Here is a 27,716-nt window from a genome sequence, read left to right as displayed (position 1 = left end):
GAAGCAGCCCTGAAATATGACAGAAACTGCTCAGGTCAACAAAGAGAAACAAAAATTACCCATAGCAGGCGTCCAAAAGGGGGGGAAAGGGTTAAAGATGAATCAGGAAAATACAGATGTTTGGCACATGGCCACATTTGTCTCATGCAGATGTTTAAATGTCCTTCAATGCCTTCCCCTTCATGTTTCAGGTCTGCCATGCGCTGAGTAACGTGGGGCAGGACAGAACCTCCTGGCAGCTCCGAGCACAGAGGTTGGTGGGATTGAGAGCTGCTTTTCCAGTGGGGCCAAGAGAGGACTTTGACTGGCCTGGTGCCTGCCTGCAGATGGAACAGCTCATAACCTGCTGGTCAGGTGAAGTTGAGCATGTAGCCAGACAAAACCAGGAGGATGAGGAGAGAAGGGAGCAAGCGATGCCTCAGGATGGGGAGCCTGGTGTGGGAGGCCAGGATGATGGTGGAGAGGGTCAGGTCGGAGTGGCAGTGGCAGTGCAGGAGGTTGCTTATGGTGCGGATGAGGCAATGGAGGTGGCAGTGGAAGGTGAAGAGGGTGAAATGCAGCACGTCTTAGGTGGGGACCAAGTAGCGAGATTGAGAGAAGAGCTTGAAGACAGACTAGAGGGTGATGCTGCAGCACTAATGGAAGAAGAAATGGACCACAGAAGGGTTTTTATTGCCAACGAGGGCCGAGACGCAGTTCTTAATCACCAAGAAGACTTGCCAGACCACAGGAATCTGGGTAATGGGCAACATGTAGAGGCAAGAAGTCCAAGCCCACCACCAGCGCTGGAATGCATTACCCTGCCTACAGGCCACATTGCCCATGTAAACTCGGTCCTCCTTCTTGGGGGAGAGGGGAAGGTCTGTGCCACAGCTTCCAGAGACTGGAACGTAAAGCTCTGGGATCTGGAGCTGGGATCACTGCTGCAAACGATGGGACGGCAGGGTGATTTTAGCAGCCATCGAGGCTGGGTCTGGTGCCTGGCATCTCAAGGACCTCTGCTGGCCTCAGGGGGCTTTGACAGCACTGTGAGGCTGTGGGACCTGCAGGCAGGAGGTGCAGATAGGGCCCTCATCAGGACCGGGGCTGCTGTTCTCTGCTTGTCCTGTCAGCCCGACATGTTGCTGGCTGGTACATTTGACAAGCGGGTCAGCATGTATGACACCAGAGGTGAGAGGGATTTATATGAAGCTTGTTTTGCTGTGTAGAAAGTGCACATGAGAGTCAAGAGTTTAGTAAATACAAAGCAGTTATATAGACAAATGACTTGCTGAGGTGGGTTCTGTCTGTTTTTGTCCACAGCTGCTGCACCACTGGTGAAAAGCATCCGTATGCACAGTAACGCCGTAATGTGCCTCTGTGCAGATGACAAATACATCATCTCAGGGAGCAAAGACTGCACTGTGGCTGTCTATGACCGCAGAGCGGGCAAAGGCTTGAAGAGACTTCGGGTAGATTTCTTGAAGAGCTTGTGTTTTTGTAAACATACTCATATCCATCTTTACACCAAGCCACTAACTCCACCCACCCCACCACTTTACAGCTGAGCTCCTACCTGCTGTCCATGAGCTACAGTGGCTGTGAGGTATGGGCAGGAGACAACGGCGGCATGCTCCACTCCTTTTCCATGCAGGCGGGGACCTTAAAGCCTGTCTCTCAGTTTGATGTGGGGCACACAGCTCTGATCACCGGCATCCACAGATCCCCCGGTAGCCTCTACACCTGTTCATCTGATTGCACCGTCAAGGTGAGAGAATTCTTCGTTACCTTAAGCTGCTGGAACTTTGCTACTGAATGTCTTGAAAGTCTTGAATTGTAATTTTTCCGCCTGCGCTACAGGTTCATATACCATGCGCGCCTCCGAGGACGTTAAGCACCCTGCACTATCAAACTGGAGTCCATGGGGTGAGTGCTGTGCAGTCAGTCAACACTTTGTTTATATAGCAACTTTTTTATACAACTTCGTAGCTCAGAATGGTTTACAGAACAACAACATGTGCAAAAAAAAAAAAAATCAACCCAGCAAACACACACCGTATAAAACTTGTCAGGAAGCCAATGCAGAGACTTTAAAACTGGTTTTATATTTGCTCTCTTTCTGGTTTTGGTTAGGATCTGTCAGTTTTGCAGTAGCTGAAGGGGTTGCTATAGTTTCCTTTAGGGAGGTCATACTCGCAAAAGTACTGACAGTTCTCTCTTTCTGGGCATCAGTGATGATATTTTAACTTTATTAATGTGGGCTTCTTTTCATCGTTCATGTGTCTTCTCTCTCCCTCTTGTTTCTCTCACTGCACTGTGTGAAAACTTTCAGCTGAGCGTGGAGGCCGGAGTCCTCGCTATAGCGTCCGGTGACGTCAGGGTGCAAGTGTGGAGGCCTCGAAAATGAAGTGGAAGCAACTACATGGTAACAATGAAAACAGGAACCCTGGTCTTTGTTGTGTTGTTCTGTGTCTCTATACAAATCAACAAAGGTAAATAAAGAAGCTGCCGTTGCCTGGAAGGCTGGCTACATCAACAGTCATGTAAGTGCTGAGTAAACAGACAAACACAGAAGGGAAGAAATGACGACAGATGATGACCAATCAGGTTATTTTTAATTTTTAAGTGAACTATTTTGAAATGACTGCTTTCAGTTGTTTAATTTAGTTGTAAATATGTGGTGGAGGATATTTCAGGTATTTTAGTCTTGTCACAAACCCTCACATTATATTTTTGTTTTTTTATTTCTATCTTGTTTGATCCACTGAAAAGATTTTTCTATGGAAGGAAAAGCAAATGTTTATTTTCATTGTTTACCCCAAAAATGTTCATTTTGTGCCAAAACTCACTGAATCACTCTTAAGGACACTTTAAGTGTTCAAACAGCACTGAAACCACAGACATGTAAATGTTTGTAATTATAATACCTTTATTGAATCTCATATGTAAACTGGCATTATACAAGAATAATTACTTAAACATTTCATGTACAGTAAACTAATTATTGCTCTGTGACAAACTGATTGTATTTCTATAGCTATTTAATTGAATACAGTCAGGAAAGTGTTATTATTTGTGTCCATATGCTGTGTGTGTTTTTACTATTGACCAAAAATCCATTTACAAACATGCTGAGAGACTGTTTCCACAGAAGACAGCATTAAAAGTTCTAAAAATCAAGTGCGTGGATTCTTTCATGATTTTCCAGATGAGGACATGTAGTATCTTTTACACAGTACATGTTCGTGGTTGCGTTCTCGGACAGAGGTTTTCCTCACAGCGCCGTCTGGGAGCTGTCAAAGAATCAAACAGGTCTTCTTATCTTTGAAGGGATTGGATGAAGCAGCTATGCCGGTAAGCAGAGGGTCACTGCGCCTGTGCTCCTGACAGTACTGGACTAAATCTGCTGCTGTCAGAGAGATCTGCAGGGGCAGAGAGTTGACTGGATTTTAGACACAAGTATGAAAAACTGTTGGACAGTGAGCATGGGAAGTTTTTATAAAAAATACATATATATTCAGTACTTTGGCAATTTAGCAATTAAAGTATAAAATGATAGTCCTGTGTGATACTAAAAATTAATATTGATCCAATACCAGCTAAATACAGATACTGATACCTTTAACTTATGTCAGCAGCTTATGTCGGGAGGCCAGTGTGTCATAAATTCAACCAGATGAATCATACATTTTCAAATTCTGAACACATCTTAATGACCACTGAAATGACCATTTCAGATTTCTATGTATTTCGTAACTGTTTTTGGGAGACCTGGGATGTAAATGTGTATGTGTCTAAAGCACTCTGGATCTGCTTCTGTTGTTTAAATGTGCCGCAGGCTTTAAATAAAACTGATGTGACAATAAACACAAAAAGATTAAGACATCATTCATAGGGCATGTTTAAATTATAGGTTTTTTACACCCCCCCACACACACACACACAAAATTTAATACAATTTAGTGATCTACATACTGAACGTAGAGGATGGAAACAAATATCGACCATATCATGCTTAGTCTCAATCCAATACCGATACCAGCATTGGTATCAATACAATTAATTTTTATATCAATCTGCCCACCTCTATAAAGCAAATTAACAGATGATTTAGATTCTTACCCACCTTGAATCTCTCCATGCTTGCCTCTACCCGAAGTTGATCCACCAGTTTTTGTGCCTGAATAACACTGCTGCTGCTGCTGCACATCTTTCCTGACATTGTCTTGAGAGCAAAAACACAGAAAAACAACAAAAACATACTCCTATGACACCAAAGTTAGCAGCAGAAAAATGAGTTACACCAGTCACTTACCTGATCTAAACAGCTCAGGTTATACAGGAGCATCTGCTCAGAGATGCTCCTGGCTTTCCCTTTTGACCTGTATCCTCCTCTGTTTGTTGTTTTTTAATTCCCTGTTGGGGCCAGTTCAAAGACTGTGATAGAAAAGGTCAGACAACACAGTGGTGGAAATGTCACAAACATCACATCTCTTCACAGGCACTGCTGGAGGCTGTGCTTTAGAGATGTGGTCTGCCCTTAAAACAAGATTATGCGTCTGTACTTTGACATTAGATTTTATGTTATATTATATTTAGGATTTTCTCTAATCCACACAGTGTCAACAGTATACATACAGGCCCAATATGTACATACACTCATTTAAATCTTTTAATAAGTAGCGCTGAGGGTTCTATAATGTCTTATGACTTGAAATAGTCAAGGCCTGTTAATTTCTCATTAGTGATCATGATTGACTGCAACTGGTGGGTGTAGCATACAAAGGATTTGCGATTAGCTCTCACTGGACTGATCGACACTCAAAACAATGGGAAAGTTCACGGAATTCTGTAGAGATCTAAGAAGGGGTGGAAAAAAATCTAAAATTTTACTATTTGTCTATCTGCGGAAGATGTGAAAGAAAAACACCGTGAACACCACAAAGGTAGAGTAGCTAAAAAAAAGGGCAACCTGGCAGTAATGCAACAGTTTTGGATGCAAGCTGCCGTTAAACTTGACTGAAGAAGAAGAAGAAGAAGAAAAGGGCAACCTGGATCACATTTGTCCCTTTTCACTTTCCGTAGAAGTAGCTCGTTTCTCACAGGCGATCCATGCGACGTTTAGGGGAATACAAATCTTCAATATTTGTTTTTTTGCGCGTAGTGACAGCCGTTTATTGCTCAGCCTTCTTCATCACCTGACGCCTCTTCAAGAACAGGTATGTCTTCATTTCTCTTTTAGATGTTAAGTCGCGATTCAAGCTAGTTTGACTCAGAGTTAGCTTCTAGCTAACGTCTATCACATGGATTTTGTATGTTTTCATTGATGTTGTAGCACCTGCTAAACGCCATATGCTCTTTTAATAAAGGCTAGTCCCTGTACAAAGACATTTATTCCAAAAATAAGTGGAATTTTACATCTAAACCATAGGGTTTTTAAAGTTTCGATATTTTGTGCCTGTGAAATCGATGTTATTTTTTGTTTAAAGCTGATCAAAACCCATGTGATGGCCAGAAGTCGCATTTACATTTAAAATATTCATCTGCTTACTCTCACATTAGCATGTGTTGTAACGAAAAGTCACCAGATATGTAATCCTCAAACAAAGTATTAGAATATCCTGATAAATCAATGCCCAGTCACCTCTCACGACAGTGTTGGTACTCATAAAATCAGATAGTTGATTTTATAAGCTTGCAATATGTTTATGTGAAGTCTTAACAAGTAAAGTTACAGCATAGTTGAGTAAACTGTGCCGTATGTCTCTGTGCAGCAGATCTATAGCAATGTAACTGCAGTACAGTGCTGTGGTAATAAATATACATAGTTGTTTTTTTTGTTGCACGCCTCAAAAACGTATTAAAGTAATTTTCCTCCACTTCAACTACGGTATGAAATTAAAGAGATTTTGAGCCACCAGAGACGAGAATATACAACAGACCCGCTATCTGCTCATTTCCAGCTCCATGTTTTTACTTATGGGCTTTACTAGAGTATCTTTATGTAAATAACAGTTAAAATAATAATTTTTATCTTGTACCTGGCCTGCAATGCTTCCCTAAAAACCTGCTTTCTCCTGATTGGCTGCCCTCGGAAACAGAAGGTTTCAATAGCAGATGGGAGGAGCTGTTGTTCACAGAGCCAGAGCTGACCAAATTAATTAATCTTGGGAAGTGCACTGCAGTGGTGAGTTCTCAGAACCTGCTCTTTGAGCAAAAACAATGACAACATCACAGAACGTAAGTTTGGATAACATCATAGAAAGCTCACGGCTCTCCAACGGGAGATTGAGAGACCAGTGTTGGACTGTTAGAACAGCTTTGAAATTCATATGAGTTGTTCGCACTAAAGTAAAAAACACCATCAATTCATGCGGAGACCCTCTTGGCGCCAGCTGCGGTCTCAAGGCTGGAGCTGAACAAAACACCCTGATAACGACTGTGTTTAGACTGTCCCCCCCCCCATCCCATGCAAGGCCACCTGGGTTGGCTGGAAGACTGTTTACTTAGCCTGGCAGGGCGAAGGACACTGTCTCAGCTGAACTCTGGACGCGCGCGCGCACACACACACACACTGATATGTACACACTGATCCCCCCTCCCTTTCCAAACGCCTTCGATGCTTGTGCCCTACCGGGGAAGATGGCAGCCGACTGGACCAGCACAGACATGCTGCAGGACCGGATGCACTGTCTACACCGGCTCTCTCTTACCCTTTAACCGCCCCTGTTGCTTGTCTTGTGTTTCTATGGTGTATTGATAGTCATGTGCTTTTTGTGCTGAGGTGTTTTTTCTGTTATCAAACTGTTCTCCCACTAGGAGCTCAGTCTGAGTGGAGTTTTTTTTTTTTTCTCCTCCTCTTACCTCATGTTATGTATTTCTCATTGTTTTTTTCCTATCAGCCTACCTTTCTGACATGTCTCCCCAATGTGATGTTTGCGTAAAGTTGGTCAGAAGGTTCCTTTGTAAGTGCGCATGCGCCACTAGCGTGCTGCCTGCTGTAACCCTAATTTCCTTCGGGATTAATAAAGTATTCTGATTAAGACATCCTCCCTCACTGGCATCATTCAGAGGCCCAAAAAGAAATAGCAGAAACAAAGCAGTCTATAGTCTCCACTTCTGGTTCACACGGATTACTTTTACATATGTTGACCTTACTATGAGGTTTTTAGCACTGTAATGAATGATGAATAGAAAATCAGGAAAACTTCAGGAGGTGCACTTTAAAGGAATCTGCAGGATGGACATCCACCTTAGAAACATGCTGCTAGCCTTTCCAGGAATTCAGTTACTCAAATTTTTACTAGGAATCCACTAACTTTAGTTTCTTTACATGCAAACACTCCAGTAACCAAATGTTTCAGGAAAATGTTCTTCCCAACATTTGCACATTCAAATGAATCTCATCCTGAATAAGCTGGATCTGCAAGTGTGTGTTATATTTATTTATTTTTTTTTACCTAAAATATGCTGAAAACCTCCAAGAAGGCCCACCTCTGTGGAAATCTCAAAGAGCCTCTGTTTGGTGATTGTCTTTTGCAGAAAAGATGGCAGACCAGGCCCCCTCAGTTGCCATGGAGGCTGTCCTGAAGCCTAGCTGCGATCTCCCCGAGGACATGCCGAAAATCAGAGGTTACGACTTCAACCAGGGAGTCGATCTCCATGCGGTGCTGAAGTCCTACCTCACCACGGGCTTCCAGGCCAGCAGCTTAGCCCTGGCTATCCAGGAGATCAACACCATGGTGAGAGGACAGCCTTTGGGGGGGTTATTAACTTTCAGTAAACGACTACAAGGTGTCTGGACCCACACGTTCTCCTGTCTTATAGTAGTTTTGGTTTTGCTTGCCCAGGTTATGCTATGTGCATCTTTTGGCATTTCTTCTTCCACTGTAGTACAAGAGGAGTCCTATTGATGGGAATCATAGGGATCATATTGATATGAATATGTCACTATTTTAAAAAAACAAAACAAAGAACCCTAAAAGCTTTTAACTTCCTGGAGTCTTGGTCCACTGATACTGAGAGACTTTTACTCGCCCTCCTCATTCAAAAAACTTATCAGTCACTCCAGACTGGGCACATGTGTCACACCCACAATCCAACCTGACTTTTCTCCTGCGTTCTGTTTACCTCAAAACTTGGAGATGGAGTGTAAAATTACAAATTTGTTGACTTTGATGAAGTTGACATTGAGCCAGCGGTGGTTTTGGAGCCAGCTGCTCGACGCTGTTGTGTTTGGCCTCACTTGTAAGGTGTGGTTGTTGCCACAGTGATCCACGTTGTATGTTTGCAATATCTGTTTATCTGTTGTTCAGCAATGATTTTGACCACCACAGATCGAGAAGCGTCTTGAACCAGTGGAGGAAGGGGAAGGAAATGAGTCGGAAACCCCAAAGTCAGGCTGCACCATCTTCCTGGGGTACACCTCCAACCTCATCAGCTCCGGAGTCAGAGAAAGCATCCGCTATTTGGCGCAGCACAAAATGGTACAAAATGACACGTCTTATGTAACGATCCACATAAGCTCTAAATCAGTCACCCGGTTTCTCAGAATCTGTTCCTCTGCGTCAGGTGGATGTTATTGTAACCACAGCAGGAGGCGTGGAGGAGGATTTGATCAAGTGCCTGGCTCACACCTACCTGGGAGACTTCAGCCTCCCTGGCAAGGAGCTCCGCCTGAGAGGCATCAACAGGTTTGTTAGCGCTGCTGTGGTTTATCTGTAAGCTAACATGTAAAATAAAAATATTAATAGTAAAATATAAAACTGTTTGTCGTGGCCACCCTTCAGCTTCTGTTTTAGCTCATCCCCCTGGCTTTCTTCTGTTTGACTTCCCCTTTTGAAACTTTTTTTAAACAGTGTAGATGAACAGCATATAAGGCAAAGCAATAATAGGTCCACTTTAAAGAAAACATGCTTATTCGCCTTAGAATCAATGCCACTGCACAGAGAGGAAGCAGTGCCAGTAAACCAAATGGATTGGACTGGTGTTTATATAACGCATTATATAAGCCCACCTTTCCACAAGCCTCATTCATACATACATACATACATACATACATACATACATACAGTGGGGCAAAAAAGTATTTAGTCAGCCACCGATTGTGCAAGTTCCCCCACTTAAAATGATGACAGAGGTCAGTAATTTGCACCAGAGGTACACTTCAACTGTGAGAGACAGAATGTGGAAAAAAAAAATCCATGAATTCACATGGTAGGATTTGTAAAGAATTTATCCGTAAATCAGGGTGGAAAATAAGTATTTGGTCACCTCAAACATGGAAAATCTCTGGCTCCCACAGACCTGTAACGTCTTCTGTAAGAAGCTTTTCTGTCTGTCCCCACTCGTTACCTGTATGAATGGCACCTGTTTGAACTCATCATCTGTATAAAAGACACCTGTCCACAGCCTCAAACAGTCAGACTCCAAACTCCGCCATGGCCAAGACCAAAGAGCTTTCGAAGGACACCAGGAACAGGATTGTAGACCTGCACCAGACTGGGAAGAGTGAATCTACAATAGGCAAGCAGCTTGGTGTGAAAAAATCAACTGTGGGAGCAATCATCAGAAAATGGAAGACATACAAGACCACTGATAATCTCCCTCGATCTGGGGCTCCACGCAAGATCTCATCCCGTGGGGTCACAATGATCATGAGAACGGTGAGCAAAGATCCCAGAACCACACGGGGGGACCTGGTGAATGACCTGCAGAGAGCTGGGACCAAAGTAACAAAGGTCACCATCAGTAACACACTACAACGGCAGGGAATCAAATCCCGCAGTGCCAGACGTGTTCCGCTGCTGAAGCCAGTGCATGTCCAGGCCTGTCTGAAGTTTGCCAGAGAGCACATGGATGATACAGCAGAGGATTGGGAGAATGTCATGTGGTCAGATGAAACCAAAGTAGAACTTTTTGGTATAAACTCAACTCGTCGTGTTTGGAGGAAGAAGAATACTGAGTTGCATCCCAAGAACACCATACCTACTGTGAAGCATGGGGGTGGAAACATCATGCTATGGGGCTGTTTTTCTGCCAAGGGGACAGGACGACTGATCCGTGTTAAGGACAGAATGAATGGGGCCATGTATCGTGAGATTTTGAGCCAAAACCTCCTTCCATCAGTGAGAACTTTGAAGATGAAACGAGGCTGGGTCTTCCAACATGACAATGATCCAAAACACACCGCCCGGGCAACAAAGGAGTGGCTCCGTAAGAAGCATTTGAAAGTCCTGGAGTGGCCTAGCCAGTCCCCAGACCTCAACCCCATAGAAAATCTGTGGCGGGAGTTGAAAGTCCGTGTTGCTCGGCGACAGCCCCAAAACATCACTGCTCTCGAGAAGATCTGCATGGAGGAATGGGCCAAAATACCAGCTACTGTGTGTGCAAACCTGGTAAGGACCTATAGTAAACGTTTGACCTCTGTTATTGCCAACAAAGGTTATGTTACAAAGTATTGAGTTGTATTTTTGTTATTGACCAAATACTTATTTTCCACCCTGATTTACGAATAAATTCTTTACAAATCCTACCATGTGGATTCATGGATTTTTTTTTTCACATTCTGTCTCTCACAGTTGAAGTGTACCTCTGGTGCAAATTACTGACCTCTGTCATCATTTTAGGTGGGGGAACTTGCACAATCGGTGGCTGACTAAATACTTTTTTGCCCCACTGTACGTACGTACATACATACATACATACATACAGTCCTTTTATCGATGCCTAAGCACTAATATCTACCAATCACACACTCACACTCTGATCACCCCAATGGATGCACTGAAGGCAACTCGGGGTACAGTTTCTTACCCAAGGACACAGTGTTTGACCTCATAGTCGTGGACAAGTTTCTTATTCTCTATGCTTTCATCACAAATGGCACATGTTGTGTTGGTGCAAGGATTTGACAGGCAGGTGCTGATCTGTGACCTTGGTTCACATAGACAAACCTGCTGATGTATTGATTTTGTCCTTGTCCGTCTCCCTCTGTCTTCACTGGCTGTAGAATTGGTAATCTGGTGGTGCCCAACGATAACTACTGTAAATTTGAAGACTGGCTGATGCCCATCCTGGACCAGATGTTGCTGGAGCAGAACACAGAGGTGAGTCACTCCCTGCACCCCAAAGCCTACTGCAACAATAGTTGTTAGTCTTATGCACTTTTAGGTTTAATATGTAATATACAACTTTATAAAGAATTAGGAATAATAAGAAGTTTCTGCGATTCCAGGGCACCCGCTGGACTCCCTCCAAAATGATCCACCGACTTGGAAAGGAGATAAATAATACAGAGTCTGTCTACTACTGGGCATACAAGGTGGTTATGCACCTCGTATTCTCACTTGCTTTGCTTACTTTGAACTGTCTGTGCTGTTTGGTGGCTAAATGTGCTGTTGTGTTGCGTTTCAGAATAACATCCCGGTGTTCAGCCCCGCTCTGACAGACGGCTCTCTGGGCGACATGATCTACTTCCACTCGTATAAGAACCCCGGCTTGATTCTGGACATCGTAGAAGGTTTGTAGCGGCGCCGATGTTGCTGGCTAAAACGCAGGTTTTTAGTCGTTTCTTGTTGCTAATGCGCGCTTTATTTTCAGATATTCGCAGGTTGAACAGCCAGGCAGTTTTCGCCAAGAGGACTGGGATGATCATCCTGGGAGGGGGGCTGGTCAAACATCATATATCCAATGCAAATCTTATGGTAACTAAATTCTTTTATCTTTGGCTTGAACTTTTTTTTTTTTTTTTTTTTTTCTTTTCTTTAGCTTGAACTTTTCTCACTTCTGAAAAAGTTTGATAAATTAGGTTATACCTAAGAGGTTCTACTTGAGTACAAATCTGAGGAACGTGGGCTGTCTGAGTATTTCCACTGTAGCTGCTTTAACAGTTACAGCCTGCAGTTACTTCAGATTCACTGTGATTTTCTACCTGTAAGTTGCTGTGACAATTTCATAAGAAATTGTTCTTATTTCGAGAAATATTAACAAGTTTAAACGAGTAAAGCAAACTTCCTCACAAACCTAATCAGAATCCTGTTTTGACACTCTCTCTTTCCTGCCAGAGAAATGGAGCGGACTACGTGGTGTATGTGAACACGGGGCAGGAGTTTGATGGCTCCGACTCTGGGGCCAGACCGGACGAGGCTGTATCTTGGGGCAAGATCAGAACAGATGCCAAACCTGTTAAGGTGATGATAAATGTCAACTTTACCTCCTGTTTTTACGTCAGATGGTCTTTATTCACATCAGATTTTGAGATGTCTTTGGGGGATTTTTTTTGGTGGGGTTTTTTTTTTTTTTTTTTTTTTAAGCACACAAGTCTAAGGGTGTCAGTTTCAGAGGTGTTTTAAGAACTGAAAACGCCTTTGAAGACTTTTAAGAGTGCGGTACATAACACCCATACGCTTGCTGTACTGGACACATCAGCTCCATGCACTTATGGGATCATTCAGGCATCACGGAGATGTTGGTTGGTTGGGTTAGGGCAGACCTTCCCAAAGTGTGGGGCCCATGGCAGGGGGGGCGCGGTATGAAAGGGGGGGAACAAAGCGGGCGCCTACAGAAACGCAAAGCAGGAGATGAAGCATCGCTGAATATGTTTCCAAACCAACTTCATTCTAAGCCAAAGACTAGAAAATATGGTGAAGCATACGTTTTTCTTGTAAAACAAAGGGGGGCCTAGCAAAAAAAGTTTGGGAACCACTGGGTTAGAGTTGGTTGGTTAGCAGGGTTGAGATCGTATAACTGCGGGCCAGACTGATCCAAACATTTCTGTTTTCATGACTACTGAGTAATGTCTGAGAAGCTAAGCTAGTATATTAAATTACTGGGTTTTTACCTGTAGCTGTCAAAGGTTGATGGGGTATTATCAGGGGGTTTGTGAACACGGGATTTTCAAATTCATACTGTAAGTGCAGTAAGTTTGGATCTCAGTGACCTGAACCTCAAGGTCAGAGCTCGTCTTTTCTGAAAATCACCTTGAACTTTTACATTTACACCATAGGTGCTATTAAGAGGCTGGGGGGAGGTACTGGGAGCCACCAGCATTTTAATTTTTAATTCTTTTTTTTTTGTCATGCTTAATATAGAGTCACGGACACTTTATTAGATAAGCCTTGGTTCTGCTGGTTTGGACCCCTTTTACCTTCAAAACTGTGTTAATTCTCCAAGGTGCTGGAAACTATCCTCACAGATTTTGATCCATATTGACAGGATAGCATCACACATTTCTGCAGATTTGTCGGCTTTCTGACGAGACTTTGCTGTTTCACCACATCCCAAAGCTGTTCCGCTGGTTTGAGATCTGGTGACTGTGGTCTGGTGATTTGAGTACAGTGAACTCATTGTCCTGTTCCGAAAACCAGTTTGAGATCACTCTCTTGTATGTAAATCCCAGTAGTTCAGCAGTGTATGAATAGATGTGCAAATTGAAGTGGCCAGTGAGTTTTTAATAACAAAGAATTTCTCTGTTTGATCTGAGCGACTTGCGTTTTTATTGCTTTCATTGTTCCATGTTTGGAGAGTTCCTTCTTTTCCAGTGAAATGTGTTTTAGGGGCATTCAAAGTGTTTAGATATATTTTCATACTGGACCAGAAATGGCAGCGAGGTAACAAAGCAGAGCAACAGATTCTTCGCACACAACGAAGGAACGAGAACAAGTCAAACAGAACGGGGGGAAATGGTGTCAATGGTGGTGCAACTAGGAGATGTGTTCCTCATTTTGGCCTCAAGGTGGCAGCGTCTGTACAGTGTTTGTACTCAGAGTGCATCCAAGGCACTGAAAAGCATAACTAGGAAAACTGTCTGGTTTCACTTTAGTGAAAAACAATAATACAGCATCATTGTTTAAAAAATATGATTTTTTTATCATAATAGAAAAGTGATCAGCGGCTCTGTTCTTGGTTCTCAGGTGTACGCCGATGCCTCTCTGGTCTTCCCTCTGATTGTGGCCGAGACCTTCGCTCAACACGTCGACAAGCTGGCCGCCGGCAAGAAAACGGATTAATTGGCTGCTCTGTTTAAAAACGACTGTCTTTGCTCCTCTGGTTTACGCCTTTTGTTTGTCAAATTGAACACTTCAGCCTGATCCTGGGTCAGCTTCAAGACCGTGTACTGTCATACATACAGTGCTGTAACTGAACGACTTATTGAATGGGAAACGGTGGTGATGCTTTTCTGTTTTAATGCTTTCCAGTATTTACTTGTTTGAACAAGTACAGCATTTCTATTTCTTACTGTTCAGAAAGCTGAAATGTCATAGATATCATGCTAATGCATGCACCAAAGAGACGATTGTCTATAATGTAACTGGTTTTAGCGTGTGTGTGTGTGTGTGTGTGTGTGTGTGGTTTTAATTTATTTCATTTTAGTTGTGGCGTCACACATACACCGGTCGATAATTCTTATTTTCTATTATATTAAGCAAACCTTTACTTTCTCGTCATGGTTACAGGATGAAAGATGTCCCTGTATGTCTTAATAAACCATGGAATCATCAGTTCTGTCTCTGTTTTAAAATAGGTTTATTGCACTTTTACAGAGACTTTGTGCAGTAGTCCTGTGAGAAAAGGCTGCGGAGGACCTGTCATATGACACTAAATTTCACATGACTCGATCCTTGTTGCATAAAAAGTTTGCAGAAAGAGTTTGAAGTGGCTCAGGAGCATTTCATCCAGGAACACAGAGGTGGCTATTAAGCATTGATTAGAGGTCACTTTATTAGGTACTCAAGCAATAAATGAATAAAGAAGCTCTGATTGTTAAACTTTCACATTTACATCTCTGTAAAGGCACAGATCTGAATTACTTTCCTCGTGTTTACAAGATTGACTTGAAACAATTCAAACTTACATTTGCATACCTCTGAATAGAAGATATTCTGATATCCGAAACCTCTGTGACCTCGGGGCTAAAACGCATAATTAAAACCTCCATTAAAGTGAGGGAAGCGAACATTAACGGTGTCATTAAAGCTGTCTTTATGGCAGCAATACTCCATTTATAGCCTGCGGGGCCAAATCGGGCATGCCATAGTGTGCCAGCTGGCCCGCAGACTATTTTCTAATTTACTTAATATTAATAATTTAAAAGGTTTTTAGCTCTGTTTGATGCACAGACTCTAAAATGTAACTATTCACACCTGAAGAACAGCTGTTTGAATGCAGTAAAATATGCAGTTATAGGCCTGGTGTCAGTGGCCTTTTATGACCTTATAGACCTTTAAATGCTTAACAATTTATTTTCCTGATAAATATGATTGGCCCCTGGCCTGCTGTAATATTCCTTAATAGTTGTGGTGGGTTGTGTGAGACTAGAGCAGTGCTTTTAATCAAATAAACCTTCAACTTTATGACCCTCCCCCCTTTTTTTGTAGTTATGAGATTCAAAAATCCTTCATCAAACTGTTTCCAAACTGAGCAAATAAAACAAATTCTGCGCTCTGTTGCTTCGGGCAGAATTTAAGGTTTCAAGGAGAGGAAAAAAAACAAAAAACAAAGAAAATTGAAATCTGGCTCGACTTGCTCAGCGAGCGGCCAATGGTTGAATAAAGTCTGTTGAGCGAGTCTAATGGCTTTGATGCGGCTTGCGAGATCCTACCTTCAAATCCCTCAAGCGGCACGTGCACGTGGGGTTGTTTTCTCACGCGCATGCAGATGCAGCACAGTTTTCTTCCACCCGTTGGAGGTGGGACTCCCTGGCCCCTTTTCTTTGTGCCGTCAGCCGAATAAGCCGCGTAATCAAGTATCAAGGATAAAGACGTTTCCCTTCGAAATACATCAGTTTACTACTGTGGGAATGGATATTTCCTGCAGCTAATCAGTGCTCTCACATCCTCTGCACAGAGCTGCTTTTACACCAGGATGTGTGTAACATGTTCGCTGAAGCTATTTTAAAATTATTTATTTATATTATGGAGTTGTTAAAGTGTCAGTACTTTTAATGTGTTTGTGACCTTTTAATTTTTGGAGCTGAAGAAGTGGACTTGGACACGGGGTAAGGTCAGCTTTCCCAAAAACCTCAGCTCCATATGCTCTCAGAAACACACGCACACACATTAACTGGGTGTTCCTGTTCTGGTACAAGCTGCTTTTCCATTCAGGCCTTCTATCTTTTCCTATTGGTGGTGGCACTGTGTGTGTAAGTGTGTGTTTACCCAGGGCTTGACAGTTACAATTTCTTTCTTTTTTTTCTTTAAAGGCAGCGGTGTATGGATTTTTATCCCTATAGAAACCCGTGTTTGCTCTGCGCTTAGCTGAAAGATTACAGAGTCTGAGTGGGCTGAAAAAAGAAAAAACTGAGTAGAGACCCTGTCTGTGTGTATCTGTGTGTGTGGATGAGCTGTAGTCACGCTATGATAATATTGTGTGGCGTCTGCACAGAGCAGACAGTGTTTTCCTCCCCCTTTCTCCTCCTGCTCTGAGGAACAATCAGCATACTGTGTGATGTGCAGGGCCGCAGCAGTCATAATGGCAATTATGTCTTCTTCCAGCCAGATTGGCAGCTTTTTTATGGTGAGAACCAAAGAGCCAGACTGGGAGGGAGAGAGAGAGAGGGAGAGGGAGCACTGACCTGCTGCACAGCTGCAGGGTGGGGTGGATCAGTGAGGAGTGAAAGGGGAAAAGAAAAGTAATATGCAGCCATTTACATATTTACATTGGTTTCTGAGTAAAGTCGTGTCCAAGTGTATGCAAGAGCCAATTCCCATTGCTTTGTTTCTTTATTTTCACCGTTTTGGGTCTCTTTAAACTGTGTCCTCCCCCCCTTTTTTTTTTTCAAGTGTCCGGTCACCATATTTCCAGATAAGAGAAGGGAAGTACTGATAAAAATGTCTGTCTGAGTCACCTTCAGTTAGCTCAACTAGCTGCTTTGCAGACTTTTTCCACATTAATTTGCCCCGAGCTTTGCTTCTCAGACCGAATCCAACCTGCAAAAGGTCCAAAAACCATCCCCTCTTTGGAATATAACACTTTTCCCTCGCTGTCTTTTAACCTCCGCCAAGGATGTATGCTTGCAGGATTACTCAAAGAGTTATGGAGTTTGGGCTCGGCCCAGATTAGAAGTAATTACCTTTTGATGTCTATCCGGATCTGTATGCAGGAATTTTTGAAAGGAGAGAGGAAGATTATCATCGTGTCTTCACAAGTAGATGTAAAATACAAAGATATCCTTCTGGATTCAGGGAGTTGAATAACGCATGACGCAGAGTGTGTTTTCACCTTGTTAATGTTTTTTTTTTTTTCTTACGTGTGACTGAATGGGAAAAATATGATATACACAAGACACTTTATACATGGAAAAACATATCATTGGATCATTTATTTAAAAAACAAAACAAAATATAAATAATTCACTTTACCACTTTACCAAATTAAATGGACTAAAATCTGATTTCACTACCAATTAATAATTAAACTAGCCTACTGAAAGTTTAAGCTAGCAGTAAGGTAGCTTTAGCAGAGCAAATAATATATGTATATATTAATATAATGTTTATGTATAACAGGCCTATAGTTCGGTTAACTTTCTAGAAAGATTCCCTCAGTTACTTTAAATCCCCGAACAGAAAAAACTCCTTTAAAAAAAAGCATGAAACCAAACCTGTGGCCTACATACGAGGGAGTATTCTGCACGTTGTTGCAAAGCCGCGGCGTCCTCGCTCCACCCATGTTTACCTGTTTGTTGTTGCCACGGGAACACCATCTCGGCAGCCTATTGGTCCACCCGGAGAGGTATCGGCAGGTGAAGGAGTGCAGCTGCGTGGGCGTGCTGAGGGAGCGAGAAAGGGGCGGCTGATAGCGACGGAAAGATAAACATTGCGATAGGGAGGGCAATAAATGTATGGAAAGGGGGGTGGAGCTGTGATAAATGGACGGACAGAGGTGAAGGTGGAAGTGGTGGAGACGGAGGGGGGGGGCACTGCACACACCTCGCTTGCTTTCTCAGAAACAGGAAGTCGTCAGTTGAACCGCCGTCTCCTCCAGTGACGCAGCTGGCTGAGTTTGATGACGGCCATGTGTCTGCGTTGCTCTGGCAACCGCTTGGACAAGGACAAACATCCGGATGTCATGTGTCTGTTGCTGCACCGTCATCGTTCTTCATCAGATTTGTTGTAGCAAGAAAAACCGCATTATCAACCCAGGTATCAGGACGGGCTTTGGTTTGAGCTTTCTAGTAGTCAGTTCCTTTACATCCAAATACTAATAGTGCACTATACTGCATATATATATATATATATATATATATATATATATATATATATATATATATATATATATATTTATATATATGGGAGTCGTGCACTGTTCCATTTAGTAGTTTCTAAGCTCTTATTTACTGCACTCAAACATAAGGCCTGGGGGCCAGAAATGGCCCAGCAAAGACTCCATTGTGGCCCAAATGACCATTTTGGAAAATGTAAGGGAGGACATGAATTTTGGTCCTTTTGGTCCTTTAACTGTATTTTCTTTTCTTTTCTTTCTTTCTTTCTTTTTTTTTTTACAGCTCCTCAACTGATAAATACCTAACCTTGGGTTATTCATGTTACACAAACATAATTAAAGCTAAACAGCTAAACAATTAAATGATAGAAAAGTTCCAGTTTTCCAGTTATTTGTTTGTTTGTTTTTAGAATGGGTTCGTGGTAAACAAAAAATACATAAATAAAAATGTGTACTTTATAATCACAGGATAGTCTGAGCAATGCCATTTTCAGTAACTCTACACATTTATTTCTTACAGAAAGATCCACGCTCACAGGTTTCTTTTGTTTTCAACAGCAGCATCTTTCTATTATGTACAAAAACCGAGACGTGTTATTGAAATTGCAGATCTTTTCCTCATCTCACAGTTGTGTAGTTTAGTTTCTTTACACTGACAGAAAATAGGAGTTTGACTGATCCGACACGCTTAAGATCAAAGTAGTGAGTTTGTCATGCCTGCTCTAAATGATTACAAATTGTGTTTAATAGTATTGATGTTCTCTAAAGCTGCCGCCGTGAAACATCTTTCATGTCTGCGTGGAAAAATAACCCATAGTAACGCCGTGTTTTGAAAAGTGCCATATAAATAAAGTTAATATTAATAGCTGGTTAACATTTTCATGCACATTTGTTAAGTGTCTCTTTTGTTATTTAAAAAAAAGTATAATTTGTAAAGAAATTTGATAGGAGAGCAATAATAAATTTAACAATGTGGAAGAGTAATTAAAGGGGTACAAATTGAGAGAAACTGATATAGAAGTGAACTGATTTCTATTTAATAAAAATACTCTAGCAATACTTTAGTACTTTATTAAAAGCACCCTTTTGCTCATTTATAGTAAGACCACTTTTTATACCTTGTTTAAGGCAAAGCTCAGGAAAGGTTGAAAGCTAGCTCAAGTTAAAAATGTACAAAAAAAACTTAACCCTGCAATACAGTCATGTTTGTCACACTTCCTGCTGTATTTTTGTGTAGGCTTTCGGTGGGTGTTTTTACAAGTATTTTTATAAAATGTCTATGGGCTGAGGATGTGGTCAAAACGGTGTGAAAGAGCAACAACAAATAAATGCCTAACAGCACCGAAATAAACCTGGACTCTGCATGGAGAAGATGCATGAGGGTTTTTATATCTCTTACAGGCTCTTGTTAAAATTACCGAGGTGTAACTGCATTTAGCTAAATGAATGAATTCTGACATGTCCATGAATGAGGTAAGGGTGATGATTAAACAGTTAAAAAAAAGAGAGATGTGAAACCTTTACACTCATAGCTCTCACTGTACTTTTTTCACTTTCAGGTCGCTGTGGAAACAAAAAGTACATCCTAACTAAAGCACAAATGAAAAAATGGAAAACAGTGTAAGACTTTCCTTTGTCCTCTTCTCATAACCATTGTTTATATATATATATATATATATATTTTTTTATGGTTTTTGTGTAGAAATGTCCATTTCCCCCCCCTTCTCCACATTAGTGCTTGTTTTCTTTATAATGTGGACACGGATTGATGAATTATGAGTGTAGTTTTGAGTTAGAATAGTGATGAATTTTGCACTTTTTCTTTATTTTGAAAGTTGAAACTGCTGCCTGTCAATTTCTTGATTTTGCCCCCCCACACACACAGACACACACAGACACACACACCTCTGTTGTCACAAATCTTTCAGTTGTGTGGTAAGCGTGACAGACTGTGCGAAATCCGTAGGAAGTAAAAGCTTATTGTTGCGTAATGGCACAGAAAGCTCTTTGGATTTAAGCAATATGAATTTCTGTACACAATAGAAACATAGCCTACAAATTAAGTTCACCGCCACACAAAAAAACCAGAGCCGAGTGATTTCATTCGCTCTCTGGTTTCACAGGCGAACGTAAGCAGGCGCGGTGTAACTTTTACCTGCTGATTGGTGGCCATTTGCCGCATATCTGATTTCCTGCTTGCGACCTCAGCGTAGATAAGAAAGACAAAGAAAGTGATGGAGAGCAAGTGAGAGACGCAAAGGTTAAAGAGGTTTATTTGATAGGTGAAGGAATGAGTCACAGAACACAAATGCACAGGTCTTCTTTTTTTTCCAAAACAAGTTTTATTTTTCCAAAAAAGATTCAAATATACTTAAACAGACTTAATTAATTGATATATTTTTTCATTTTCATAGATCACGGTACAAAAAACAAAGAAAGAAACCCTAAAAATACAGTTTAAAAAATTTCTAACATTTATAATACATTATAAGCTTTTATGGTTATATGCTTTTAAAGGTCTGTGTATGTCATGAAAAAGAGCTGCATAACTAAAGAAAACACGCTGGTGTTAATGTTGTTATTAAACTGACATTAAAGTGTGTGTGTGTGTTTGTGTGTGTGTGAGAGAGAAAGAGTGTGGAAATGAGAACAGTCCCCTGTTCCTGCTGAACTGAGCCAGCCGACGTCACACACTGATTATCAGCACAGCAGGCACAGGAGACCGACCCAGCGGGGGGGTGAGGAGGAGGGGACAGAGGTGGTCACACACACATAAACACAGACACACAACAACGAGCCAAACAGACACTGATGCTCATGCAGAAATCAACAGGTAGAAGTGAAACTAAACACACACACACACACACACACACACACACACACACACACACACACACACACACACACACACACACACACACACACACACACCAGAGAGAGCCTGGCAGCCAGCAATACACCCGACGACACAAGATGACATATTGCCCGCCCAACAGGAACGGGAGCAGCCTTCGACACTAATGAGACGCCTGACATTTATCAGGCTCTGACACACTGAGACCGAACAATTTCGGCTAATTCACCAGATTAGCTGTTTTTGCCAGGCACTCGCTCATCACATCACATCAGCCACATCACAGTGCCGACTCGTAACACTACTGAGTCATCCATGGAGTACTCCCGCACGCGCGTGCACACACACAGCCTCCGACACATGTTGTCAATTTAGCAACGATCAGGAAAGCTCGTAAAAATAAAGTCAAAGGATCAATCTGGCTGTTGAGGAGTAGGACGTATTTGCCTCGTTACCGGCAACGTGATGCTTTCTAGTAGCGGGCAGTGGATCGATTCAAATATTGATAGTATCGATACCAATACTGGTGTTGGTATCAGATGGATACTAGCACAATTGGACCGATACTCTTCTATCCTTATGTTCAGTACGTAGCACATTTAAAGGACAGAAGCTGATCCAGAGTGCTTTAGAGACAGCCACATGAAACGCTGATTTGTTGTACTGAGTAATTATTGTGGTAATTCATCTCATAAGTCATGACACACTCCCCTACATAAGCTGCATTTATCAGTTAAAAGTAGCAGCATTGATAATTCTGGCTCTGTATTTTGGTATCGGATCGATACCAAAATTTGCAGTATGGCACAGCATTTGCTGTCATTTAGGTGAAATTGGCTTTTTTGACACTTCCTTTGATGGGTGCCGGGTTTGTGTGGCAGACTTCCTGAAAAGCTTCCTTTAAGGAAAAATAGACTCACTGAGTTTGCTGCTCAAGTTTCTATAAACCGCTTGAGAAAGCAGGGCAGCGATGAGATAACAGAAAAAAATGGGCGATGGTGTGACAGATAAAGATCTTTTTTGCTTTGTTGTTGTTGGGTTCAAGTGCCAAAGAAGGTCACAGGTTCTTAAGTAAATCATCGAACAGGCGGCTAGATCCACATTTTATATAAAAAAGCAGATTTTTGTTGGGAGGATATAGTCACGGGACGAGATCATGCTCATGTGAAGCCTGGTGTTGATGTGGAGAGTGGTGTTTTTGATGCAGTGCGGCCCCTCCCTGACCTTTACTCCTCTCCCTTGTCCCCTGCAGGCTGCAGCCCTGTGGCGGCAGAACTTAACCACTGTGAACATGGCAGACACTCACTGTTCACATGTGGGTTAAGTCCTGCTGCCGCACAGCCAGGCTTCGACGGGCATCTGTTTGTGACACAGAAAGGAGACGTTTCTATGTGTGTATGCAAATGAGTGACTGTGTATGAGTTGGCAAATTGGCGCGCGTGCGACGAAGAGGCTGCTTTCTTCGTGTCAGCCATTGGAAATCCCTGGCAATGTGATTCAGTCCTCTAGTTTAAAAAAAATCACTCTGCCAGGAATTCCCCTGGCCAACAGATAGAGCTGGACGGTCTGTGGTGGAAAGAAGACTTCAAAGCATGCGCAGTAATAAATACCACAATAAGACTCGAGCATCACTGTCACCTTTTTAAGCAGCAGCTCCCTTCTTCTTTAACCCCCCCAATACACATAGAGAGCAGTCTGGCTCTGTCACATGTTTGTCATTCGCAGGTCAGTCACTGCATTTTCTCAACCCTGTGTGCACTGTACGTGGTCCTTGTCAACTCCCAGACTTCCCGTGGCCTCTTATAAAAATAGCTTTTCAATGACAGAATGGAGAATTAGGTTAGAAGGAAGTGGCCACTCGAATGGCACTGCCTTTAACAGACGCTTACCCTGCACCCTTTATCTGTGCCCCTTGTGAACAGGGGAAAACCAAAGACAAAACAAAATGAGAAAAAGAGCACTGGAGCATGTTTCCTCTGCTGCTAAGTTACAGCAAAATCTCTTAAGAAATTGTTAGGGATTTTCATGTTGCATAGAGAACCTTTGCTTTTATACATTGTGAAAACATAAAGTCTGATCCTGCGTATTCCTTAAAAGAAAAAAAAAGGAGAAGAAGAGAAGCACACACAGCCATCCCGCCCCGGAGCACAACATAATGCTGTGAATTTCTTTTGGTTGAATTTCACTTGTCTGGACAGGATAAACTTTATTTAATGAACACCATTCCAGTCTCCAGATCCCGGCTGATCCGCTCATTTTGCCGCCCTCCTTTGAGTTGCTCTTATTTTCAGCAGCTTGAATATTTTGCTGTGTACAAGGTATGAGTCAGTGGGAACTCCAGACTCTAAATAAGCTTTAGCTGGCTGTCTGTTGTCTCTTTGGGGCAGTGGCCGGGAAATGTTATCACTAAAGCGGGCACCTCTGTTTCACAAATCTAGTGTTTAGACAGAGCTTCCATAAATAGAACGCAAACTTTTTCCAGCCCAGTTGTGAGCATCGTTTTGAGCTAAAAGCAGCATCTCATGTGGAAGCTTTCCAGTTTTCACCAGGCCAAAGTGAGGTTCAGTGTTTGGGTGCTACTGGGAAGAAAACAGAATAGCATTGTCTGTTCTCGCTAACTTTCAAAATCAACTTTTTTGACTCTACAGTAAACTAAAGTGTACATTTACATTGCCTTCGGGACAGTTTTTTTAATCGCTCGGTTAACAGAAAACCAAAATGTCAACATAAAAATGTACCCAGTGCGGCCCGTTTTAGATCCCAGTTGTACGTCTTCTTAATTTCCTTTCTGTTTTACGAGTTGCGCTTTTTAAAGCCTAGGCCGGTCTCCACACGGTCACAACAAGATGCTGTCAAGAAAGAAGGTAAATTAAGGTCTTGGCATCCATCAAAGACACGACAACTGCTCCCTTTACCTCCTACCCGCCTTTAACCTTAAACCCTTTATACCGCCATCTCTTTTCATCCTGGTGTGTTATTTTCTCTGCCTTTTCATCGTTTCCATCGGTTTCTCGCTCCCCCCCCCACTCAAACCCGCAGCCCGTTAATGTCCATGAGCTCATTCCTTCCCCTGTAATGACGGCATTCTGGTTGACGCACGCTGTCCAACACCTCACCTCAAACACTCTCTGCGAGGATCTCACATTCGCCTTGTTTTTTTGTTTTTTTGGGGGGGAGGATACAGGCGGCCCTCCTGCTACTGGCTTCTCATACTGGATGTTTATTATCATTAGAAATAACAAGTATGTGGCATATAGGCTGCATCTTACTGGTAGCTCGCAACCGTGGCAACTTGTTGCACCTCGACGGAGGCGTAGGGTTGGAAAATGAGCATCACCGAGTGACGCCTGCCAGCAGATGTATTCTAGTGAAATTAAAGTGTTTTTAGAGAGCATGTCTTCGTGGATTATGGCCTCATGTGTGGGTTCTTTGATGGTTTCGTGGTGTGTATGTGTGTTTATTGTTCATGCACATGACGTATGGCGGCCCAAGTGCAGACGTGGCCACTGGCTGTTTTCTCAGATCGTCGGCTCGAGTTCAGAATTGACATTGCCGTTTACACAAGGGCACACAGTTAAGTGGAAAAGCCTCTGCTGGGACAGCTGGATCTCAAACCCTTGTTGTTTCAACACATATCTTCTCTCTGCCCGTGTCCTTGTGTGCGCATTGCACAGAAATGCACACACGCTCCGCAGGCCAAGCGCAATCTACCAAACTCTCCACACACACACGCAATATGTTCACTATCACAGAGCAAACACAGTGATGTCAGTGGCAAACGTGTGGTTCGCGTAAGCTGGTTTTCACTCTTTCTCATAAACTGTGAATAGTAAAAATACCAAGCTGACATCATTCGCACCTCCAGGCTGTGGACCGCTTAACAGAACAAACAGTGAGCAGTACGATTCCCAGGCTCGTGCATGTCATTAAGAATTGTTTCTCAAAGCCGAGCACAAGTCATTTATGTTTCCACTGATTTTCACAGGGGCCAGATGAAGCTGTTTCCAGCCACAGCTTCATCTTTCTCTGTAAATGCTATAAGTTCAAGACATGAAGTCACAATTGTTACAGTAACATGTTAATTCCCTTCTTACGGTGTAAATTTGCCACGTCTGCTTTCCATAATTGCTATCTTCTCTGTTGCGCCTATTAAACTCACTCCTGGGAAGAAAAGGTGGAAAAGCCTAAAAACGGTTAAATGATGAGGAGCGAGCAGCTGACACATCAAAAGAAAAAAAATTATCCAGATTCAAGGCTGCATTTTTAATCCGCCAGAAAATCAACCACAGGATCAACCAAACTGCAGTCGAAACGGCAAAGCCCGCCAACTAAAACACAACGCAGCACCACACCTTAACTTGCTTTCTACCAGACAGGGTCTGTCTGGGTATGTGTGCGCATGTGATTGTATTTGTTTCATGTTACGTGCGAGGGTGTAATCATTGCTGAGGCTGTGACATTTAGTGACATTCAAACAAGAGCCCAGGCCTCTACTATGGGCCTTCTATGTTGCAGTTTTCCCAAATTAAAGGCGACCGTTCATTGGCTGGCCTGGAATCAATGGAACGCGGCACATGTGGGACATTAGTCTGAGAAGTAAAAAAGAAGTATTTCCAACTCCTTTTTTTTTTAAAGGGAAAAGCTCAAAGTCTCTTTGGGCTGTAAAGCTAGCCTCAGCAGTGAAGAGCCCAGCCCAAGCCCGTGGTCCACTCCCTGTAGCCCAGTGCGTGTAATCCTATCCTCAGCCTGATTCATTGCCAAACACCCTTACCACCACCACCAGCCCTGTACTTAGAGTACAGCTGCCCTGCTGCCACTGAACCACACATGCACAAGTGGATGCTGAAGCTGCACACACACACACACACACTTTTATTCCACTACGCCACGGTTTCCTGAGCCTGGGCCCATTCCTACAGATTGCTGCCGGGCACACCCACCCACTCAAACCACCCCACCAAAGCCAAGGCTTGAGGGTTAGATCCCCACATTCTTCTGCTCCTCCCATCCTTTCTCACCATCCATCCATCACCCCATTTTTCCACCTTCTCAAAGCAGAAGGCAAAATAACAACACATTTGACCCGTGCCTTCTCTTTCCCATGTCATTTGGCATGGAGGTTATCTGAAGTCACAGCCAGACGCATACGGAGCAAAGTGATAGACGCCACTGTCGGGGCTAAATTAATACCACTTTATCTTATCCTTCTTCTTTAGGTCAACCTCACTTTTACCTCCTTCAGTTCCATTTTTGCCTTCCGCTACTCAGTTTGGTCTATACCAACACCCCCGACACACACACACACACACACACACACACCAGACAGGACGGCAAACAGGAAGACAGAGAGCCAGCCCTGAAATGCAGCTCAAAGTGGGTTAGCTACAGTAGCCACTGGATTCCCTTCCTTTCATGGAGGTTTGGGAGCTCGCAGACTTACGGGGCCCCTGAACAATGAGAGGAATGTTTGAGCGGCTCCGGCCTTGCTTCAACACTGCCATTACGCCTCTCAGGCTTTTTATGACCTCACTTAGCGCTCCGTGCTGCCAGCAACACCCCAAGGAGAGGCACACAGACTGACAGACATGACGACAGGCAGATGACACACATGGGCAGACAGATGACAAACATACTGTATAAGCAGAAAGCTGTATGGAAACAGGTGGAGGCGAAACAATTATGCCTGAAATCACTCAAACGGGGGGGTGGTACATAACCTTTAAATTAACAAGCGAGTTAGGCAGCGAGGAATGAAACCATCCCATTCAATGGCACTGTATTCATCTGACCTTTGTAATGGAGCCGGTCCACAGTGGCAGACCTCATAACGGGGCAATATTCCAGTGCCAACAACACAGTACATTTGAACAGCAGGCAGACTTTTACTCCGACTCTGTGTGAACGTCCCGTCCTGATCAACAGGTTGCAGGAACTGCTGAATTGCCCCTCTGTGGAAGACCAGAGGTTTAAAAAAAAAAAAAAAAGTCAGAGGAAGGTACACAGTGTTCATGGATCATAAAGTCATAAAAGTAATAATCATGTCCTGAGAAGAGGCAAACCCACTGCTGTACCTACCTGAGACAACAGTTTTTACTCCTTTTCCTCTCCCTCTTGTTCTTCACGCTCTTCAATGTCACACTCTAAAAGTTGACCTTCACAGTCCCCATCCCATCTCCCGTCTCTCTCGCAATGTCTCCGCGTCTCCCACTCTTTGTCCTTTTTTCCTTGTCAGTCCGTTCCTGCTTTGGCCGTGCAGACAGGAGTGTGTGTGAACGCGAGTGTGTCTGGGAGCCAGACGGGGTGAGAGTAAGCAAGTAGGCGGGCTCAGCCTAGCAGAGGGGATTCCTTTATGACGATGTCAGAGGAGAGGAACACTCCCCTTCTCTCTCCCTACCTCTCCTCCCCTGTGCATGGCCGAAGCTGCTGGTAGAACACAGGAAAGGGGGCAGGGAGATAATTGGCTGCACAGCTGCTAATAAATGAGCAAGGGCTGTTTGTGTCAGTAGCAGACAGGAAGAAGCTAAATGTACACTGAGACGAGTTTGCTACTTTTGCCCATTTATGTCAATTTAGGAGAAAAGAGTGCATGTCTATACTCATCCCCATATAAGCAGATATTAACCATATTAACCGAAAAAAAGAAATTAAATATAAAGAAATA

The 27,716-nt window shown here is 42.9% G+C and overlaps 3 protein-coding genes and 1 long non-coding RNA gene across 5 annotated transcripts in view; 2 read left to right on the top strand and 2 right to left on the bottom strand.

Moving 5' to 3' along the window:
* Window positions 1–3,159, top strand: part of fbxw9 (F-box and WD repeat domain containing 9) — a 4,153-nt gene extending 994 nt beyond the window's left edge. Inside the window, exons 3-7 of the mRNA XM_004558458.4 lie at window positions 192–1,170; window positions 1,303–1,451; window positions 1,544–1,747; window positions 1,840–1,905; window positions 2,312–3,159. Of these exons, the coding sequence (XP_004558515.3) occupies window positions 192–1,170; window positions 1,303–1,451; window positions 1,544–1,747; window positions 1,840–1,905; window positions 2,312–2,386 (1,473 nt within the window). The 3' untranslated portion in view covers window positions 2,387–3,159. The remainder of the gene's footprint in view (window positions 1–191; window positions 1,171–1,302; window positions 1,452–1,543; window positions 1,748–1,839; window positions 1,906–2,311) is intronic.
* Window positions 3,160–3,257: 98 nt separating this feature from the next.
* On the bottom strand, window positions 3,258–6,122 carry LOC101473727 (guanine nucleotide-binding protein G(I)/G(S)/G(O) subunit gamma-7). 2 transcript variants are annotated; one of them, XM_076883107.1, is made up of 4 exons: window positions 6,021–6,122; window positions 4,295–4,416; window positions 4,106–4,204; window positions 3,258–3,401 (listed from the first exon to the last, which is right to left on the bottom strand). In XM_076883107.1, the coding sequence occupies exons 2-4, from the start codon at window positions 4,325–4,327 to the stop codon at window positions 3,276–3,278; spliced, it is 258 nt and encodes an 85-aa protein (XP_076739222.1). In that variant the 5' UTR covers window positions 4,328–4,416; window positions 6,021–6,122; the 3' UTR covers window positions 3,258–3,275. The 2 variants fall into 2 exon arrangements, with proteins under 2 accessions (XP_076739222.1, XP_076739221.1); XM_076883106.1 differs by lacking the exon at window positions 6,021–6,122 and having other exon boundaries at window positions 4,295–5,034.
* dhps (deoxyhypusine synthase) lies at window positions 5,012–14,480 on the top strand. The gene is made up of 10 exons (XM_004558455.4): window positions 5,012–5,198; window positions 7,522–7,721; window positions 8,316–8,465; window positions 8,551–8,672; window positions 10,991–11,087; window positions 11,216–11,302; window positions 11,395–11,500; window positions 11,581–11,684; window positions 12,045–12,170; window positions 13,893–14,480. The coding sequence occupies exons 2-10, from the start codon at window positions 7,527–7,529 to the stop codon at window positions 13,986–13,988; spliced, it is 1,083 nt and encodes a 360-aa protein (XP_004558512.1). The 5' UTR covers window positions 5,012–5,198; window positions 7,522–7,526; the 3' UTR covers window positions 13,989–14,480.
* Window positions 14,481–20,520: 6,040 nt separating this feature from the next.
* LOC111501048 (uncharacterized) lies at window positions 20,521–27,342 on the bottom strand. The gene is made up of 2 exons (XR_002721356.3): window positions 27,131–27,342; window positions 20,521–27,003 (listed from the first exon to the last, which is right to left on the bottom strand). It is a non-coding gene; the product is annotated as an uncharacterized LOC111501048 (long non-coding RNA).
* Window positions 27,343–27,716: the final 374 nt, after the last annotated feature.

Source organism: Maylandia zebra, linkage group LG4 (genome assembly GCF_041146795.1).
Source record: "Maylandia zebra isolate NMK-2024a linkage group LG4, Mzebra_GT3a, whole genome shotgun sequence".
NCBI lineage: Eukaryota > Metazoa > Chordata > Actinopteri > Cichliformes > Cichlidae > Maylandia > Maylandia zebra.
Note: the sequence above shows the minus strand (reverse complement) of the source record. Positions and strands in the feature narration are given on the sequence as shown.

Excerpts from the sequence above, each read along its gene's own strand:
- LOC101473727 (XM_076883107.1), bottom strand. The coding sequence starts at position 4,327 with ATGCTCCTGTATAACCTGAGCTGTTTAGATCAG. Across the intron at positions 4,205-4,294 it reads ACCTGAGCTGTTTAGATCAG|ACAATGTCAGGAAAGATGTG; the intron begins GTAAGTGACTGG and ends TTTGCTCTCAAG. Across the intron at positions 3,402-4,105 it reads CAAGCATGGAGAGATTCAAG|ATCTCTCTGACAGCAGCAGA; the intron begins GTGGGTAAGAAT and ends CTGCCCCTGCAG.
- dhps (XM_004558455.4), top strand. The coding sequence starts at position 7,527 with ATGGCAGACCAGGCCCCCTCAGTTGCCATGGAGGCTGTCCTGAAGCCT. Across the intron at positions 7,722-8,315 it reads TCCAGGAGATCAACACCATG|ATCGAGAAGCGTCTTGAACC; the intron begins GTGAGAGGACAG and ends TGACCACCACAG. Across the intron at positions 8,466-8,550 it reads ATTTGGCGCAGCACAAAATG|GTGGATGTTATTGTAACCAC; the intron begins GTACAAAATGAC and ends CCTCTGCGTCAG.